This window comes from Poecile atricapillus, chromosome W (assembly GCF_030490865.1).
Source record: "Poecile atricapillus isolate bPoeAtr1 chromosome W, bPoeAtr1.hap1, whole genome shotgun sequence".
Taxonomy (NCBI): domain Eukaryota; kingdom Metazoa; phylum Chordata; class Aves; order Passeriformes; family Paridae; genus Poecile; species Poecile atricapillus.
In genome coordinates, this window is record NC_081288.1 from 61,684,601 (window position 1) to 61,705,491 (window position 20,891).

At 37.9% G+C, this 20,891-nt stretch overlaps 1 protein-coding gene across 10 annotated transcripts in view; it reads right to left on the reverse strand.

Moving 5' to 3' along the window:
* LOC131591617 (kinesin-like protein KIF21A) overlaps positions 1–20,891 on the reverse strand; it is an 86,441-nt gene that overhangs the window by 5,744 nt on the left and 59,806 nt on the right. For 5 of the 10 annotated variants that reach the window (XM_058862491.1, XM_058862489.1, XM_058862488.1 and 2 more), the window contains 11 exons: positions 17,425–17,485; positions 17,166–17,220; positions 15,565–15,782; positions 11,221–11,331; positions 10,541–10,669; positions 8,927–8,965; positions 6,834–6,970; positions 4,233–4,413; positions 3,725–3,889; positions 2,925–3,042; positions 286–456 (listed from right to left, as the gene is read on the reverse strand). In XM_058862491.1, the coding sequence (XP_058718474.1) occupies positions 286–456; positions 2,925–3,042; positions 3,725–3,889; positions 4,233–4,413; positions 6,834–6,970; positions 8,927–8,965; positions 10,541–10,669; positions 11,221–11,331; positions 15,565–15,782; positions 17,166–17,220; positions 17,425–17,485 (1,385 nt within the window). The remainder of the gene's footprint in view (positions 1–285; positions 457–2,924; positions 3,043–3,724; positions 3,890–4,232; positions 4,414–6,833; positions 6,971–8,926; positions 8,966–10,540; positions 10,670–11,220; positions 11,332–15,564; positions 15,783–17,165; positions 17,221–17,424; positions 17,486–20,891) is intronic. The other 5 variants (XM_058862487.1, XM_058862490.1, XM_058862494.1 and 2 more) reach the window with 3 other exon arrangements.

Here is a 20,891-nt window from a genome sequence, read left to right on the forward strand (position 1 = left end):
GATGAGGCAAGTGCTGCTTTTATTCTGAAGCAGCAAAACAAACCCCACATATTCAGAGCTAAAACCAGAGGATAACCACTTCATCAGAATTTCCTGATTCTACATGCACAGAAGAGAAAAGCAACTGCATGTAAAGATCAAGTACATTATTGATTTCTTTCTTAGTCAGTGCTCTACGCCTTCCCTATTAAAAGCACCAGTGTCTATGTGAATAGTCACTGTATGAGCCTGAACATTAATACAGCCTGAGAACAGTTCTACAGCAGCTCAAGATTTTTTCATTACCTGAAGAAGGTCTTTCTGAGACAAATCCCATTTCTTAATTCCATTATCTCTTGATCCACTAAAAAGGTTATCTCCCATAATAGCAAGTGCTTCAATGCCATCATAATGAGGAGGTTCAAAATTGTGTGTAGGACTTACGCTTCCAAGAGCCCCTTCAGTCACATCAAACATCTAAAATAAATAATAAAATACGTTATGTGAAATTTTCTGCCATCTAACCTGCTTGAAAGTCATGCAGCAAATAACTTTAGGGAAAAAACTTGCTAAGTCTTATTACAGGCCACTGTATTGTGATGTATATTTGACAGAATTTATCTACCAGAACCACTCCTTTCTCCTCTTCCACTTCTTGCCTGTAGCTGGAATACTCCATTGTCTTCAGAGAAGACTGCTCTGGGAAGAAGTACTACTACTTGAATATCATATACACAGTAGCTTCCCAGGAAGGGCTCATATATACCCTGTGTATAGTAGTTTCTCTGTGGCTAGAGAAACAAAGCTCATGAGTGAATTTGGGAAACATAACTCACACTGGGAGAACTGCACAGGTAAGTAGCTGCAGAAAGAGGCATTAATATCTTTTTCTGGACAAGTTTTGGTAAGGGTACTATTACACACTGATGCTATTCATGGACTAGACACACCTTCTCCTTGCCCATTTGCCAAGAATGGGGTTTTAAAACAGACTTTTTAAGTAAGGTTGTTTTAACAATTTAAGCCATAATCAATTCCATCAGGTCTTTGTTCCTAGAGCTGCAGTGTAAGCAATTCTGATTAATTTTGCATTGTAGGGAGCTAGAACTCACACAGTGAGACTGAGCTGAAAGAACAGATGAGCTGTAACTTTTTAAACCACCAGCTCTGTTTCACAAGCAAATGTCAAACTTCATCCTCTATTATTTACTTTTTATTGGCCTTTTAGAATGAATAAGCTTGACAGTAGAAAAGGGAGAGCTTGGTAGTGTAAAATAATACCTTGTGAGCTAAAGGTATTTTAAAAGCTACTGCATTCAATTAATATGCATCAGTTCCAGTTGTAACAAAAAATTTAATGATAAACCAGAAAAATCAGGTACCTAGAGGGGACTAGTATTACTGACTCAGTAGACAAGACAGTAGTTTCCTGTGGCATGACAGTATCTGTCACCAGAGCTGGCAGCCAAACAGACGTAACAATTCAGAGAACCACAGATAGTTAAGGGGTTAAAATGGACCTTAAAGATCATCTAGTCCCAATCCCTCTTCGGTGGCAGGGACACCAAGGCTGCCCAAGGCCTTATCCAGCCTGACTTTGAATACTGTCAGCATTGGGGAATCCACAACCTCATTGGGCAGCCTGTTTCAGTGTCTCACCACCTTCACAGTGAAAAATTTCATCCTAATCTCATAACCTAAATTTCCCCTTTTTCAATCTGTACCCGTTACTCCTTGTTCTGTCACAACAGTTCCTGATGAAGAGTCCCTCTCTGGCTTCCCTGTAAGCCCCCTTCTGATACTGGAAAGTTATAGGGTCTTCACATTACTTTCTCTTTTTTGGGCTGAATGGAAGCATCAAGAATATGTATAGACAGCTGCACTGACTATGCAAATACAGATAATTTATACTATCCAAAGTGGATAGTATACCCAAGTTGGTCCAATTACGCACCAACCTCTCAGGCAGTTTTTTGCATCTGGCACAGCGCATAGCCAAGCATCCCAGAATTGCAGAATAATATGAAAAAAAGAAAGCCCAGCTCAGTGAGAAAGCTCACACAGGTTCCACCCCGAGCTGTGTTCATACACTTTTTCCAGTGTGTGTGAGAAGAACAGAACAAAGAGTATCCCCACACAACAAAGTGGTTGTTATGACAAGCCAGGGTTTCTTGCTCATTCTTTCTTTGGCCTCATGCATCACACCTTCTTTGCAGTGTGAAGGTCAGCTTTAGAGATGATGTACAATTACCCAAGTCTGGTGATTTGGGTGTAGCCCTGAGAAACAGGAGCTTGTGGGTTCAAACAGCCACTGGCTGAGGTGAGCCAAAGGAAAAAAAAAACCAACAAAAACAACAACAACCAAAAAACAACAAAAAACCCCTCCTCCCAAAAACCAGAGTCTGTATCCTTGAGTGAATTAATCACAATTCTGAGAAGCAGAAAAGTATATTGGCCATGTCGGCTGAGAAGTGCTGACCTTGCTGTCTTCCCCACTTCAGAACACAGGTAACACTTCAGAAAGAGCCTGGGCTAAACCCTGGACTCTATTATGTGAGAAATACACAGGGTGAATCTGCTGAAACAGTCAGATCTGCACACCAAAACAGAGACACCAACTTAAGATACTTTCAAGAGCTAAATGTTACCTAAAGGTAGGTGTTACAAATATTGCTCCAAGACTTTGTACACCTGACATCCGATTTAATGGGGATTAAGAAAAAACTTAGAGACAATCATGCATCCATCTTCCTAGGTGAATCAAAAAAGGCGCTGAAGTGGTAAGTGTTTATTATTACTGAATATTCATGATCCATGACCAATGAAATAATTTTCGTCCTGGCTATCATGTTTTGAATGTGCAGATATAAGCCGCTTCTGCTGAAGCCTGCATCCCATGCTGATGTGCCAAGCTAAAATATGCAAATACCTATATAAAGGTTTACCTTTATATAATGATCCTTTGAACCAGTGACAATAAGATCTTGTCCATTGGAAATCTGATCGACAGTAAGGCACATAACAGGACCCTGGTGACCGGTTAGCTTTCCTGTAGACTGAAATCTTAAGGGATAAGGGAAGAAATGAGGATTTAGTCATTCATATATCTAGTACAGTCCATAGCACATTTTCTGACAGAATGGATCTTTTTATTTTCCCTATCTCCAGTACTCATTCTCTGTTTTACCTATATTCCAATTTTCATATCCATGGATAAATATTAAATCTACATTAAATTCAACAAAACCCCTCTATCTGTGCAAAATAAGAATTAAAACATTTTAAAGTAAAGATGAATCAGTCCCCTCCCAAGTATTTTCTGTATTTTGAATGCACTCTTTGGGGGCAGGTTCTGTTTGGAAAAGTGTAATTATAGTGCAGCTATCATAATCCCATTTTATATTACATTACTTCCATTGGCTTCCATCATCTCATCAACAATTACTAGTCAGGATTCCCAATTCACCTTACAAGAGTGTGTTTTGTAGTGCCTGTCAAACAAAACCTTGTGTTTTTCCAGTCATTTTACTGAAATAATTCACCACAAGCTTAACACATGAGAAAATAATTATCTCAGTAAATACCACAGATGGATTAGCTGATCTGTAACTGACACCATATTTTGCCCAGATACGGACATTACCATATAGAAGAAACACTTCACTGACTGTTTCATGTGCACAACTTTGCTGCCTATGCACATGTAAACACCTAAAGAACATTCTCTCCGGCTGGTGTTCAGTACCTTTTCAGGTCCCACATCCTCACTGAGTTTCCAGCAGCTGCATAGAGGAATGTGCCAGTTGGATTTAGTGCAATTTGATTGATCTGGTTCTCTCCAGCCGGGATAGCAACTGTTCTGTTGGTACTTCCTGAACACATGTCAGCAGGCATAGCTTGGCCTGAAGACCTGAGTATAGAGAAGGAGGAGAAAAAGGAAAAAATATTAAAGAAAAATTTTAAAACATTCTGCATTTTGTTTGCCATACTTTGCATACTTTCTAAAAACAAACCTATTTCACTGAGCAAAATAGGCTATAAGCCAATTATGAATACTGAACATCTGATAAAACTCTTTATGCAATTTTTTTTGTGTTCCCATATATTACTGGTGCCCCATACTGACTTAGCCTGAACATGTAAAGAAAGCTTCCATTCCCAACAGTGTACTTATATTACACTGTACTGCAATATTGAATTAAATATAATAAGACTCATTTGAATGCTTGGCATCTGAGGTTCAGCATACTCACGTCAATGTCCGAATGCACTTTGCAGAATCTCTGATGTCCCACACCTTGATATAGGAGGTTGAAACTGTGAAGACCAGGCTAGTGTAGTTGCAATATTTAATAGAAACTACATTGTTTGGATGACCCCCTAAAGACATAATCTCTTGTCCAGTTACCAGATTCCAGACTTTGCAGGTACGATCTAAACACAAACAAAAAGGGGAAAAATATTAACAATAATAAAAAAAACCCTGGAAAATCACATTTTTCCTAAACTCAGTTAATTTTAAAAAAAGTATACACATTTGCACTCATACACTTTCCTCCGTTTCTGTAGACACCACAGAAAAACAGCTAAATTAAGTAGGTCTTAAAAATACACATAGGCATCCATCCATCATCATCACCATCAAAACTAAGGAAGTTTAATCATTAAATGTGCATTCAAGATCTGCATATTAGCTCCCAAAGCATTTTAAAAGGATAAAAATCTCCAGGGAAGTGAAAATACAGACAATTTAGAGGCTGTAAAGTGTGGATGATGATAGATGAAGAGAAGAATCCAATTTTTAATTCAAAAATTCATTATCAAAAACATAGCTCAGGATGAGTATTGAGGCTTATTATGGCCGAGTTCTGACTGCCACAACTGAACTACAAAGGTGAGAAGGGATCCAAACTCTCCAGTGTATTGGGGGCCTCAAAGTCCCAGCAGAGTGCTTTAGTCACTGTTTTGATTCCAAAGCAAAGGAATTTAAATACTGCAACCTTTTATGTGTTAAAATCTCAAATGCATAGAGGCTTTCAAGAAATCCACAACACTACTGGCAAGAACAGGAAACTCTCCTTGCTGCACCATGACTGTATCACTCCATGTATTTTAGACATACATTTATACTGAAATAAGTACTGGAAGGATGAAGAGAAAGCCTCATGTACTTCATGACTCCAGTTGCGATAGCATGAAGCTAAGTATAGCAAGACCTGTCTGCCACTTTATAACACCACCTACCAAGATCAAAGGTCTGCAATGCACATGAGAACTTACTGGCAGTTCTGAATTTGTCTGCAAGAACTATCTGATGTCAGTGAGCTGAGACTTCCTGCTTCAGCAACAATTTCCAAAAGATTTAAACTTATTTAATTAAACAGCTGTCTACATTCTTGAGTAAAAGTGCAATTGGTAAACTCGCCTCAAAAATACATATACAGGAAAAATTCTCCCATGTTTAAGAAGCTAGGATATGACTTTTAAAAAGTAAATACTTGCAACATCTACAAACATCTGTTAAAAAAAAAAAATTACTAAACCATTAGAATACAACTCTAGATGTAAAATAAAATTTTAAAACATGCCCTTTTTTCCCTCACATAGCCACTAAATTCAAAATCTCAACAGAAATCAACTAAGTAGTATTTACAAAATCTAAATCAATGTCCTTTTTTGCAACTGTATATACTTGCACAAATGTTGAAATGTTAGCTTAAAACTTGAAGGATGAAAAGTTTGCTAACTCACTCAAAGTGTGTGATTTGGTATTTTTAACAGCCAGTTAGAATAGCCACAGAAACCATACCTGAATATTAGCACTGGAAGACCTGCATTTGATGGGGTTGTCAACTATGCTAATAGAGGGATAAAAGGGATGTCCTGAAATTTCAAGGTTTATCATGAAATATATTATTTATATATTTATTTCATATATTATTTTCATATTTATTATATGAGCTGGTGAAAAGGAGAGTCTCCCTGCCAATAGCTATTAACTTCTTCCCAGCCACTCTAGTTCATCTTAGCTTTGACACTTTCAGAAAAAAAAAGTCAGCCATAGTTTCAGCTGCACAACTAAGACTATAACAAATTCTTTGCCGTAAGTGCTTTATGTGAAAAAGCCCAGAGAAGAAGCACAACATACAAAAATCACTCTTTGGGCAATATTAAAATAGGTGTTTGTGAAAAGTAACGATTGAGCTTTGGTGGCCTCTGGTGGTATCAAGCAAACTGAGCAATGACAATGGAAATTCACTTCAGCCAGAATGAAAATGTTTCTTCAAAACACTGTTTCAATCAATTTGAGAAGTTTATAGAGTGACGGCAGCTTCCAGTAAGGAACTTAAATTCCAGGCCCCTCCCACAACTGCCATACAGTTCTTATAGCAACAAAGGACAGGCAACAAGATGCACAGAGGGAGCAGAAGACACCCTCAGATGAAGAGGATAGTTCAAAGAACCAACTATGGCATGAAGGGTATTCAAACTCTATGCAGTAGAGCCAAACGTGTTCCAATTCCCGCCTCCACCCTTACCCTGAAGCTGTTACTTTGCTTTGCATAGCATGTGTGTACATGCTACCATGACTGCTTCCATCATTTCACTCAACAAATGCTAATGTTACTGCTTTTTGCGGTTTTCCACTACAGTTAGCAGCCAAATACTACACATTGGAGTTAGAAACCTGTAGGTAATTACTGTAAATCCTTCTTCAGCTTATGTTGAGAAACAGACCCTTAGAATTTTCCACTGTGTTTACAGGACTAAGCACAAATTGAGAATTTCACAACACCCCAAGTTCTCAAAGCAGCCTTTGTAGGCAGCAGAGGTGCACAGAGCTTGCCCAACACCTTTAGATCCAGTGAAGAGAAGATCATCAGTTGCATCAACGCAAAGCACAGCCTTGGTATGTCCCTCGGCTGTATAGATACACTGAAGTGGGGACGATCGGATGCATTTTGAAGCAGGAAATGGGTTAATTATCCCCCTAAAGAAAAAAAAAGGAATGTGAGTTGGGCATATTAATAGACACAGATAAATTAGTTTACTTGCAAGTAGGGAAAAAAATTCACCTAGTGGTCCTAGATATGAGGGCAGAACAGCTGAATGCCTTTCATAAACTATATAAGGATTTTTACTATTCAGCCTCAACACGTGTCAGCTCTGGACTATCGGTTAATCACATACACAAACAAACGACAACAGGTGCTAAATGCTGGGTACATGGCAGTCTGCATAATGCTGAACAAACCAGGACACTTAAAGCTTCTGTAAGCCCAATATCAACCATAAGACATCTTAGTCTAAACAGCACAGTCTGAAAAATGGAGCAAATGTAATGTGCACTGCCAGTTCCAAACTCAGCATGCATTTCATGTCATCTGCATTCTATGGGCAGACACAGAACTGCTGTTAACTTCTGTGCCTGAAGAAGGTTCCTGCTGCACTCTGTACCCAACAACACGTTGCTCATGCTCAAAAGGGAGGATGATTGGAATGCTGACGCCCCAGAGGAATCTTCCTGGGCACTTTCAGCTAATTCTGTGGTGATGCAAAAAGACTAACTTGCCTGACAAAACGCCTCACAATTCATTACCAGACAAAAATTACTAGCAGTCTAAAATCTCATGCACACACAAAGGCCCCTTTATTTCTGTGAAGTGTAGAAAAGCCTCAAATTAATGCCCAACACATGCAACACAGCTGTGACCTGGCCAGCTTGCAGTTAAGACTCACTGTCATGCTCTTTTGGGAATCACACACCTAACTGTGAGGAAAAGGAATAAAACCATAGCCCTATCCTATCAAAACAAAAGTATCAGATGCTTTAGGAAAATTTTAAAATTTTGTAATATTGTCCAGAAGTTTGCTATAGAAAGGGAAAAATCCTTTACGATACAAGATAACTTTTTGACAGCTAGTTTTATCTAGTACATTAAAATTATGATTTTAAACATTTTTTCAGCTCAGGACATCCTCGCTCATGTAATTTATTACTCCACAGAAATCCTGCTATATCCTTTACTAGTATTAATAGCACCTTAAATTGTATAACATTATCTTTCTCATTTTGGAAAGGCATTCATCTTTCATCTGCACCATTTTATGTTTTCAAGAAAACAGGAAAAATTTGCTTTTTAATTAATTTAGGTCTCTGCTCTTTGTTTTCTAGCATCACACTAAACGAACACGATTTTCTCTGTAGTATTCCCTAGTGGATCATGCTGCCTTTGAACTGAGTTATTCTTCCTGCTGTTCTCACCCACTCACTTCTGTGACAAGCCATGTAAAATACATGTCCTGGAGCTATTTTTCTACCTATGTGCAGTGTTATAAAATCTACAGACAAAATGCTACAACTGCTACAATGACCAGACAAAGCCACCATCACATTATTAGCAGTTCTTTGACTGCCTTCTATAGATAAACTAATTTTTCACTGAGTACCAAAGTCCTAACCCACAGGCACATGAGTGACGACATTTCTTTCATCTCTTAACTTCTGTGCATTCTCTCAGAAAGACATAATAAAAACTACTCATTTCTATTTATGGTAAGATTTAATTTTTAGTGATCAAAGCATACAACGGAAAAAGAAAAACAAAAAATAAGGAGAGAAGCAGATAAAACATAAGAAAATGTCTGCCCCTAATTTTCTTTTTTTTTTTAAGAAAACAAAGAGAGAAACAATGTGTCTATGGAAGTGTTTACACCATACTTCAGTTATAATTAAAATATCTGACATGCTCAACAATGAACAAAAATACCCTAAAAAAGGAGAGGGGGAGACATGCTTGACCAAAATCTCAGATATTTAATGTTCTGGCAAAAGCAAGAGAAACAATGCACAGGTATCAGGAAAAATCATGCAGCAAAATGATATGTCTTAAGAACTGGAATAACTTTGGTGAGAGATGCCAAGAAAACAGAAAAGAGAGAGTACCTTTGTACCTCCGACAGAGAGGAATCACTTTCATCAGACCTACAATCAACAGTGGTGGAATTGTGAGGAGAAAGAATATAGGTATCAGCAAAGGAACGCCTCCATATGAGAAGAACAAACAACAGCACGGCCAACTCAGAAAAGCAATGCAAATCCACATACATTATTCAGCATTGCTCAAGGTATATCTCAAACCCATGATGATATGGGGGGTAGGGGAGAAAAAATAATTATCTTAAAATAACACTCTCAGCAGTAAGTTACAGTAGACTCTCAGCTCCAGAAGACGAGTAACATCAGCTGAGCCACTTCTTATTTCCCCAACGTTTTCTTAGAGAAGTAAAGGCAAAAGGTTAAAAGGAGAAGATGGATGCCCAAGTTAACCTCCATAAGATAGTGCTTGTTGAGAACATCAAAAGAAAAAAAATACTCTGAACATCAATGCCTGCTAAGTGTAGAAGAGACATGCAAAATATTAGTCATAGAGATATGTTAAATATGATAGCCCACTCAAATAAATGCAGCAATTTGGAAGCCATCCTAAGTTCAAAATCCTTCACCTCTCAGTTTGAAAAATGTTTAAAATTAAAACCCAAGAAAATATACAAGACAATATTTCCCCAAGACATGATGATTTTCAGTATGTCTTAAGATGTCCTTCATTTTCAACTCACACAGATTCAGCAGTTTCTATTTGACTTCAAAGTCAGCTCAGAGAAAATGAAAAGGGTTTGGTAGGAGTTAGAAATAAGAAAGGTAAGCTAAGATAAAGAAGTAACAAACACAGTTACTGAAAACCTTGCAAGCCACTGCTTGGTATGTGATGGCTGTAGACCTCTGAAAAAAAACTTTTATTAAAAATAATAGTGTAAAAAGACAATAGCAATTTCTTCTCTTGCTAAACTTAGAAATAAAGGCTTATTTGAAATCTGAGTTGCAGCTCATAAGCACTGCATGGTATTTGTATCAGTGCTGAAACCTGTAATAGAGATTCTAGTCAAGTAAAGTCCACTGCCATTTGGAGTAAGGCAGATGTCTTACCCCAAACAGATGCCTAGTGTGAGAAAATTCTGTTCTGCTTCTTCTAAACAAGATATGAATGTCATCTACTCCTGCAGATCACCTCCTAAAGTCAGTCTGTTCCATCATTTGGAAGATCTCTAAACAACTGTGTTCTAGCCATTTCAGTGTCCCATCCTCTGAGATGCTGTTGTGAAAGCACTCTGAGCAACACTGGAGCAACTGAGTGACTGTCAAAAGCACTATTTCCTAAATTATCACCTAAAATCTATTTTGGAGTGTAAACACACACACAAATACACAAACATCTAAGAATTCTACTGTTCTTTTCTATTTTGGCTTTAAAACTACAAATATCAGACATAGCCTAGAAAACAGGAAACAAGGTTCAGCAGGAAATTTCTTTTCTCAAATTTTTACAGTGGTTCCACGGTAGTTTAAAATATTTCCTTTGAAAACTACACAAAAACATGAGAAAGATCTCCTCCTGTCTTGCAGAAGGGCAACATTTCTACCAGACACTACACTGGAAACTTGAGCACACTTTATATTTATTTCCCTGGTTGGGGACTGAGGCTTCCCTTTGTGACTTACTTATCCTGCTGAACTGATGTGTTTCCCTGAGAAACAGTTAGACGACTAAAAACATTCATTTCATTACGGGGCCGGCTTGGTGGGGAAGTAGGAGGTGACAGACTAGCCTCTGGGGCTCCAGAATCTGAGCTACAAAAAAAAAAGAACATCCTCTTTAACAGGCTACGAATGGTTAGAAAAGTTAAATGCAACATGCCTCAAACGTTAGATGCTGTTTTCTTAAGCAAATAATTAAGATTGTAATACTAGCTACAGATATTTCTCAGAGAAGGCAAAAAGCTGCAGAGTACAAGATGGCACAATGTTCAAAGATTAAGTGGTAAAAGTGAAAGTTACAGGTAGAAAACCCACAAGTAAAATGAAGAAATTCTTATAAAATTGAAGGCTCTTAGAAATATTGATGACTTCTACTTAAAAAGAAAAAAAAAAAACAGAAAAGAAAAAGTAATTTGTAAATTCTCCAAAGGACATTTTCTCAGGGCTCTGCTCCTGAGTTATTTTGTACAGAAAAAAATCCTGTAAAAAACCCCAAACAACCACACATAAGCCGAGAAATGAATATTAGCACTGACAACAATTCAAACTGTCCTGGAAGAAAAGAAACAAAAACATACATCTATATTTCAAAAAAATTCAAAGTTCAAATTATACAGGAGGAAATAAATTTTAAAGAATCTTACAGTTTTTGTTCTTTTGTCTTTGTCTTTTCCATTGTTTTCTCATAGGCTTTTCTCTTTGCTAAAGGTGAAGGCTCAGGTATCTTCTTCTCTGGAAGAGATGGTTGTCTCGAACTAAAACAAGAGCAATCATTATCTCACTCTAAGGCACTTCACAGAACTTGCTTTTCTTACATTACCTGTCATTCTCTCAGTGTGACTTCAAATTTTAGAGTGCACTTAATCTATTATTGTGTCTCTTGAATTTAAGGATTATAAACTTGTTCTCACACTTGAATATAAAAATATACCAAGTTATTAATGTTCAAAGTTCATCAACATATAGAGTCAGATACTGAATAATTAAAGGAGATTTACTAATTCAATAATAAAAGAGACTCATTAAAATAAATACAGTGGAGTATGCATCCCAAATTAAGATAATGGAAATTCTTAAATTTCAGATTCTAGATTTGCATCTACAATAGACCATTTACAGACATGAAGAAGAGAGAAATCAAATTATTCTTACACACAAATGAAACATTGCAGTAACATATTCATGATAATTAGGAAGTGAGAAAATGTACTTCCCATTAACAACCTGATTACAACATGGCTTGTTTGTACTCCACTTCCCTTCTCCCTTGTTTTCTATCTCTCATTTGTCTCTCTGGTTCTTGCTTTGAAACAATTCCAATTCACAGTCACTGTGGTCTTTTTCCCAACCTTTCCTTTCCCATTAAAATTTGCAAAAATATCAAGAGGACAATATTAAAGCTGACACCCAAATGTTATCATTTCACCACGGTCAGACAAAAGAAAAAAAAAAAAAATTAGAAATCTGTGTGGTCTCCATTCTTCTGAACTTCCATTTCTCACTAGTTGAGCAATCACAAGAACAATATTTATTTTGTTTTTTCCTATTTCTTTGAATTTAGAAGGATTTTTTCTGTGAATATGAAACACTCATTAAAAGCAAGAAAGCAGATTCTTAAAGTGTTTTTGCTCCACACAACTCCATTAAGCAGATAAAGGTCATTTGGCAGGCCACCTGCCTGACATGGTTACTACCATCAATCTCAGAACTCTACAGCTTCTGAATATGCATAGCTCAAACTTCTCTACATGTTTCCCTTGAGAGGAAGTCTGTGCTATCTAAAATCCACCTGGAGATGGGAAGGCAGAATAACATGATTTAACATGGACAGCACAACCACGAACAGCTACTTGACTGAAGTAGATGAGACAGTCTCAAGTGCTCACAAACCTGAACTGCAATGTCCAGGAACTGTAAGACCTAATGCCAAGAACTGCATGTCAGCCCTAGAGCTCCACAGAGTCTTCAAGAGACTGGAAAAGGAGGACGGGTGCCTGGTTTGGCACAGAAGCCTAGCAGTTAAGTTATAAAAGAAGGGGAGGAAGTGGGTCCAATTCCCTCAAGCCCAGAGCACCTATTTCCAGGTAGGGCTCCTTTACCTCTAGGCATACTGTGCAAAGGACACCAAAAAAGATGGAACAGGACACACTCCCTCCCCTCTCTTTATGCTGGACCAGTATGCATTTAGGAATGCAAAAATTCTGAGGCTACAAGGCAAATTCTATGAATCAGGCTGGCAGGTCTTCCAGCAAGGATGACAAACAGGCTACAGTGTCTACTGCCAGGGCTGCTCATACGTCTACTGTGCAGCTGCTTGATTAAATAAACCAAACCAGAAACCAGAACCCAAGCTCCTCTGCCTCATACTGGCATCCTGCATACTCAGACACAGAGGCAACTTTCTCTTGTTCACTCTCTACCTGCCCTTGAGTCTTCCATCTTGGACTCCACAGTGGAACATCCTCAGAAGAGGGTATAAATATCATCATCATTTTCTGAATTCTTTTTGAAAGCCTGGGTATGTAGGTATTATAAAAATACAGCTATCTTGCTGGAATGAACTTCTTAAGCACAGGTGTAAAAACTAGGTGGAGGATGTCAATGGCCTCACAGAAAAGGAGCAGGACACATATCTACTTCCAGTTTTCCAGAGCCCTTTTACATTTGCCAGGATATCAGAATCTGAACAGAGCTGACACAAGTGCTACAGAAGACAACTATACTCTGAAAAAGCTGCTCTAGATGAGTTGAGTATATCAAAGACAATAGCACTAAACAATTTTTTTAACAAAACTCCAATTAAATTAACTGTTTGCCATATGTATTTAGGTGCCTCCATAAGTAACAGAATCACACAATGGTCTGGACTGGAAGGGACTTAAAGATCATCTAGTTCTAACCCCCTTCTCTTAGGCAGGAACACATTCCACTAGACCAGGCTGCTCTAAGCCCCATCCAACCTGGCCTTGAACACTGCCAGGAATGGAGCATCCACAGCTCCTCTAGGTAACCTGTTGCAGTGCTTGACTCTCACAGTAAAGAATTTCTTCCAATATCTCATGTACACCTATAATCTTTCCGTTTGAAGCCATTACCCTTTATCCCATCAACACATGCCCTTGTAAAAAATTCCTCTCCAAGGACCATAGAATCAGCACAGGCCTAAGAAAACTGAGGGGAGTTCCAGAGTGGAGCAGTTTGTACATATGCAGACACCTAAATTTGCAGCTAAACATATAATTAATTTCTGTCACTTGGAGAATTCATATTTTGAATTACTGCTACAGCCTCTATATCCCCGAATGTTGCTTAAGTAAGTGGCACAATGGAGAAAACATTTATTGCAGGTAAGATCACAATCTGCTCCTGAATAATGTATTTTACTAAGAGAGATATGCTGGCACACAGGCTCATAAGGGAAGACCAGATGGCTCAAAGACAAGCTTTCTTCAACTATGACCAGATAAACCAGCAAGAGTTCTAGTTTTGAAAAAAACATACACATTCGCAGTGAGAAAGTCACTGCAGAGTGATTGTGAGAATTTTTGATCACTTATCTACTGAAACATGATCAATAACAATTCAATATATGATGCCTACTGCTGACTGAATTGATTTTTTGACAATATGTAACTTGCAAATGCTTGAAGAACACAGTTTTGGGAAAATCCTGTTTTGCCTTTTTGCTGGCTCATTTTCATAAACGGATACATTCTAGAAGATGGAGCAAGGCAAAAGTTGGTATTACCTGAGTCTTGGATGTCAGGTCATAACACTTGATGTTTTAGATCTTGAAGCTTCAAAAGTGTCTACTCATCTCAGGCTAACTGCTGAAACAAGTGGGTTTTCTCCACCTATGCTCACCCTCAAGAGCATTCTTTCCAAGCAGATCCTATTTGCACTGAAGGCATCAGCATGGGTTAATAATTGCTGTCAGCAGTGTTTTACTGTTCATGATTGCCACCTCAAGCACATGCCAGAAATACATAGTAAAAAATATAAATTGCAAATGTATATTAGGTAGAGACTGGTGTAAAAATATTATGCAAATAGGACAGATGAATATTAAAAGATGCTTAACTCCAGAACCTGTAACATCAAGATAGCTATGGGACACTGATTTCCACATCCCTGAATGTGGGGAGTGCATTCAATTTACACATGAGCTTGTGCAACATAGGAGCTAGTACCTAAAAAGCCAAGAAAAGGGTCTCTAGCAGTGAATGGCTAATAACCTGCAGTGGTATTGGTAGGTATAAAAAGAACAGCAAGAGCAAGTGAAAAGAAAAAAAGTGCGTGTGAGAGACATCTGCTGGTCCCAAAGTAAAAAGACAAAAATATTTTGAGTTCTGTTTAGAATCAAGAGATACTTTCAGATAGTAAAACTGTTCTGCAGGTAAGTGCAACCTGCAAACAGAAAGGAATTTAGAGGATTCATAATGTCTAATATTTTCCTTTCAACTTTTTACTTGCATACTCTATTGTTCCAGAGACTTCTTCATTTTAAGCATGGCCCACACAACACAACTTACAGAAAGATTTTTCCTAATAATTAGGACCATATACAAATACCATGTTATATAAAGCTTTTGGACTGTGTTTTGTCGCTTTCTTTTAATCTCTCTGCTGTTCTAAGCAGATTCTCACTACCTCCCTAGAATATGCATTTCCCATAGCACTAATACAGCAAACTATTCAAGGTATGAGAGGGTTTTTCCCTCTACATAGAACACGGTTACAATAACTTTATTACAACAAAGCAACTTAACAGAGCTTACATCTTCAGTAAGAACCACAGTACTTACAACCCTGCATTTACACGTTCTAGAATGGTGATGGTAGAAAGGAAGGAGATTTGTCAGTATTATTTAGTAAGCTTCAAGTATATCAACCTCACTTGTAAAAGTTAAAATAACACATTACAAGAAATTGGCAACATGCATTTTTTTAAAAGCAAAGGATAATTAGTACAGCGTGGCCAAACTTACATGCTGCCTATTTTAGAAGGTAAGCCAGATGGTGGAGGTATAAACTCTCTGTCCCTAGCAGCAGTATCATGTGTGTCAGCAGCCACCCCACTTTCCTGGGTTTCTGCGAGTGGTGCGATAGAGCCGGCCAAGGCCGGGTCTGCAGCGCTGCTGTCAGAGACCAGGTCGCTGTTGGCTGCGTACAGCAATTCCATCTGCGTGGTGGTCCTCCGGCGGGCCTGGAGACAGGGAGAAAACAAACTGCCACTTAAACGTGCAATGGTATGTGCCAAGAGTCCTACACTCAAGCTTATCCTTAGCTGGCAATTAGCATCCCCCTCAAACACTTGGTAACTGCCTTTGGAAACTAAATCAAGAAGCTCACCTCTGCTTTTGGGCAGTGGTTTCAGAGGAGGCAATTCAAATTCAATGGCATGAAACACCAATTTGACAACTGGTTTTCAAGGATATCCTTTCACCAGCTGTCAATACTACGTGAGTACAGTATTACTCACCTACAATTTATGCAAATGAAATGTTATAAAGCAGAGAGGAATAAAGCAAATTGTAAATTTAAAAAGCTACGATTATATTGGTATGACTTCTAACATCAATGCTTCTTCTCATATACAAACTCTGCTTCTTACTTAGTTTAAGCCATCTCAAAAATCCACATGAATTAAGATTCATTCAGCATTTCAACCATTTGAAAACAACAGGATAACTTATAAAGGAGCTAAGCTTTGTACAACACAGTAATTTGTAAAAAAATTGATCATCCATGTTAGTTGTGATTTTACTGTGAAATTAAGATCTATTCCTCAGGGAAAGAAAGACCAATGGAGAAGAAAGATCCAGTCTGAAAAGAGCTGTTACAAAAATGACATGTTTATTTCATAGCATTTTCAGACCAAACTCACTTAGTTAAACAGCCCTAATAGCTGCAACCAAGGAATGTTATCAAATAATGCAACAGCCAACACAGATGTTTTCTTCCAAAGCCAACTGCAGTTGAAAAAGCAAAGGCTAAGCTTCTATTTACTTTGCAAACTTGGTTTATGCTTCTGTGAGCACAGAAGCAAAATTGCCATCAGCACGTTTCCAGTTCCCAATGCCATTAATATTAAACTACAGTCAGTCTAGACATATTCCTCCAATGTCAACTGTAATTAAGATTGTGGAGGTCAAACTTCTATTTGTTTCATAAACTCCCTCCAGATTTTTGTGACAAATTGCAAACAATAAGCATGTTCACAGTTCCTGCTGGCAATAGCATTGAACTGTAGCCTAACTAATACTAATCTGCAAAACTACACCAGTTTGGGGTGGAAGTAAATGGAAGAACACCTCTCTTTCTGGAATTCTAATAACTTAGCCCCAAAATACTGAAGAAGTTATTTTCATCATTGCTTCTTAGAGAGCAGTGTCACACAAAATCATATTGCACACAAATCACATGAAAAGTACATCAGTTCACCTTTTGCACATCTTAATTTATTTAAGTCCCTTGGGCAAAGCAAGAGCATTCTTTAGAAGGTATTATTAACTTCTGAATTATTATAGAATCATAGAATCATTTAAAAGACATGTAGAAGAATTATCATCATCATCATACATCCTACCTTGCTTTTGGGTTTGACTTCACCACAAAGCTTCAAGAGATCTGAAGATAATGAACTAAAAGAAAAATTGCATCGCAGTTAGAAAGTAATATTTTTGCAGATGTGTATTTTTATTTTATTCTTCTTTCTACTGAAATCATGGGCAAAGTATAATAAAACAATGTTACAGATATTTTCTAAAGGATATATGATTTTGCATTACAAAAGGAGGAAACTACAGTAATTTTTCTAGAATTGGTAGTAACAAAGATTTGCTCACCTTCCTTCTGTTCCAGGACTGTGCAATGGGGCGTCCTCATCAGTACTATCTTCCAAATTTTCTAGAAAATTTCCAAAATAATAACATTAGTCTGTCCCTCTACAACAGGATGTAAGGCTTTAAGTGCTATACAAAACAACTCAGACAATGTTGAATGTAGATGAACAGAGTACAAAAGATGGGGATATTCAAAATGTCTTGACTACTTTCTGTCCAGCTCCCCCTGAATTTTCCTGACACCTAAATTAATTTTTTTTTATACAATCTAAATACATCATACATCTAGGCATACTGTGCCAAACATGGTCCTCTATCTACTGTAGGAGAGCAATAGAGATAGGAAAACAGCCACTCTAGAAGGAAATCTGTAAGAAAGCAGATAAAGCAAAGAAAATTATCTGCAAGGCATGGAAGATATGGGATGTAAATCAATGGACAATAAGAATGTCTCTTTCTGCTCATTTTTTTTCATCTTCCTGCTCCAAGACAGAATCAGCCTGGCTATAATGAGAAAGAAAATTCTTTTCTATTCTTTTAATAGCTAGTTAGCTGAGGCTCAGCCTCCTCTGATACAGAACACCACCATTTGAGCTGACAAGGAGCAAGCACTTTATTATTTGTTTTAAAGGAGGATGATGCTACCACTTAATACTATAGAATCGCTTCCTAAAAATAGATTAATTTCTGAAGGAAGCTGTTCAATAGAAATGTTCCTGAAGCAAAAATGGGTACACAGACCTATCCACAGAAGACAAAGGCAGCATGCATGCCACACACTAACACTGTCAAACATCCAATTAACATCTGCATGCAAACGGTGCAACACATTAAGCTGAGACAATGAGTCAAGGGCACATGTACAATCAGTTCCAAACTTCTGGCGAAGCAAATCCTCTAACTTGCACATTATTCTAATAATACATTTTAGACACAGATCAAGGACATAGGTAACATATTTTTGCAGGCAAATTCCCTTATCTTTGAACATACTCATGAAATATTAATGATTATATTAAGGATTAAATAACCTTGTAATGATTCCATTCCATAATTCCATTCCACCTCCTCTTTACTAGTAGAGACACTGAGTTCATTTAATTTCTGACAAAAAGCAGGTACCATTTGCAATGCACAGAACCACTATATTTGTAACCCATATTAAAACAGGTTTGTCCATGTATATGTTTTAAGTGCAAGTTCACGCTTTGGAGAAAGGGAGGAAAGATATGCAGCTTTCAGTTGAATTTTGAGAAGGAATGGAAAAAAAGAAAAGGAACATATTTTTGTGTATACTGCCTCTAAAGATATTTCCTGAAAAAGTTAAAACCATCCACCTAGAACCAACACCAACAATGCACTTCAGAGTTACTCAACTGCTGTATTAACAATGGAATCTTAATTATCAGAAATGCAACAACATTCTAAAGAAACCAGGGTCAAAGGAATAGCACTCTGAATTTTCAGGGTTTTTTTGTTCCATCCTGGATTTGAGGCCAGATTAAAACCCTTCAATACTTAATATTATTAGTGTTGTTATTATTGCTATTATTATTATATGCCTTCTACAAAAGTGGGGATTTAGAGTATTACTCCTTTCAGTAAGACAAAGCAGCATCCCTAAAATAAATGCATTTTTAAAAACAATAGGATTCCTATTAGAATTATGTTACTTCATCCCCTCCTTATAAAGAACTTATGATCTCCCTTTACAGGTAACTAAGTCTAAAGTGTGGAATGACCACAAAAGATGGGATTTTATTTGTAGGCTCACTGTCATGTGAGCTGATGAGTTTCTTCAGTTTGCCTGCAATTCAACACAGGAAGAATGCCCAAAGCCCTGAGATAGAAACCAGTGCACAGAATCAACAAAAAGGTAGAAAGAACAAGATTCTGCAAGAGTGAGAAGAGATGAAAGGAGAAATAGTTAGTAAAGATAATAATGTTTGTAGGGATAGCTGCTAGTAAACCAATGATTGCAGAACAGGTGGAAAGTTTTCTGATTATTCATCTTCATCCTCATGCAGCGGTGACTGGATGGTACCAGAACAATGCCACACACCAGCACAGTTCACCCAGAGGAAATGGCATTTGACCAGCCCTCTCAAAATCTGCGCATGGATGGCTGTGAGTCACATCCCTGAATGTCCATATATCACAGGTGGGAAGGAAAAGCAGCTCCCACAACTCCTCAAAGAGAAGTCACTTCAGCAACACGCAAAATTCAATTTCATGGTCATTTTACTCTTCACAAGACCAGATGGAATAGTGAATAGCAGGTAGTTCATCCACCAAGGTGGATGTACACTGAAAATCTAATCAAGTCAAAATCTGAGCCTGTGATGTACTTCTCTGCAGACTGAAACTTCTTCTTGTCTACACTTGAATGCAAGTGCACAACTACACTGGGGAATGTTTTTGGAGCCAAGTGCATTCAAATGGCTAAGAACTTCTGAGGATACTGGATCTGAAAGCAGGCATCAAGAGGGTGAATCACAAACACCCTGAAGTGCAATCCCTTTGCACAGATAGGGCTCTCTGTGCTCTACCACTGAGATGTCAGGCATCCTAGTGAGACTGATCTCAGGATCTGCTGCCACCCATACTTCTACCTATGGGAACTGTGTCAGGCCCTGCACCAAGAGAGTCCCTGCAAACCAGCTGGCAATCCCAGCATCAAAGCCTCTCTACAGTGGTGTCTGAACTCCCTGCAGCTCTAAAGGGTTGGTCACTAGTGATCTACAAAACACAGACTACCAACAGTTGGGATTTCAGCTTGGACCTCGGTTAGTGCAGCCTATTCAGCTGCATTTCCTTCCTAAAAAGTATTAGCAGAGTCTTGAGTGGCTTAGATACTCCAAAAGCCTCAGGTCATGCTTGCAAAGTGTTAAAAAGCTTCTTTAATGAGATAACACTCTACGAAAAATTTGATGACAGAGCTACTAAATGTTTCAATACATTTAGCAAGTGGTTTTTCATTGCTTCAAATGTTGTTAATAAGTAAAAGCCTGTCCAGAGCTAAAAAAAAAAAATGCAATGCTGTCAGCAATGGGGTGAACATGCACACACATTAAAGGCCTGTTCTAGATACTCTATGACAACACAAACCACTGAGGTTCCTGAATAAACATAACTGGCTGCATGCAGCAAGATCCCCAGACACAGATCCTCAGGTGTCATCTTACAGGAAGCTGGCAAAATTCTCACCATCTCTAGATTATGATCTATAGACTTCCATGTAGTTTGGTGCTTTTGAAATGCTGTGCAAACTAGCACAGGACAGCATAATGTGATTAAAAATAGCACAAGACAACACAAAAGGAATTATCACTGGTAACAGGAATATTTTTCTCAAGTGCCAAATATAGCAAATTGTTTTGAGGGAAGAAAATAAGCTTAATTAATTTGGGAATACCTTTAAAGCAACAGCAACAAGAGACTTATCTCGAAATCAGTGAAGTCAGTAACTT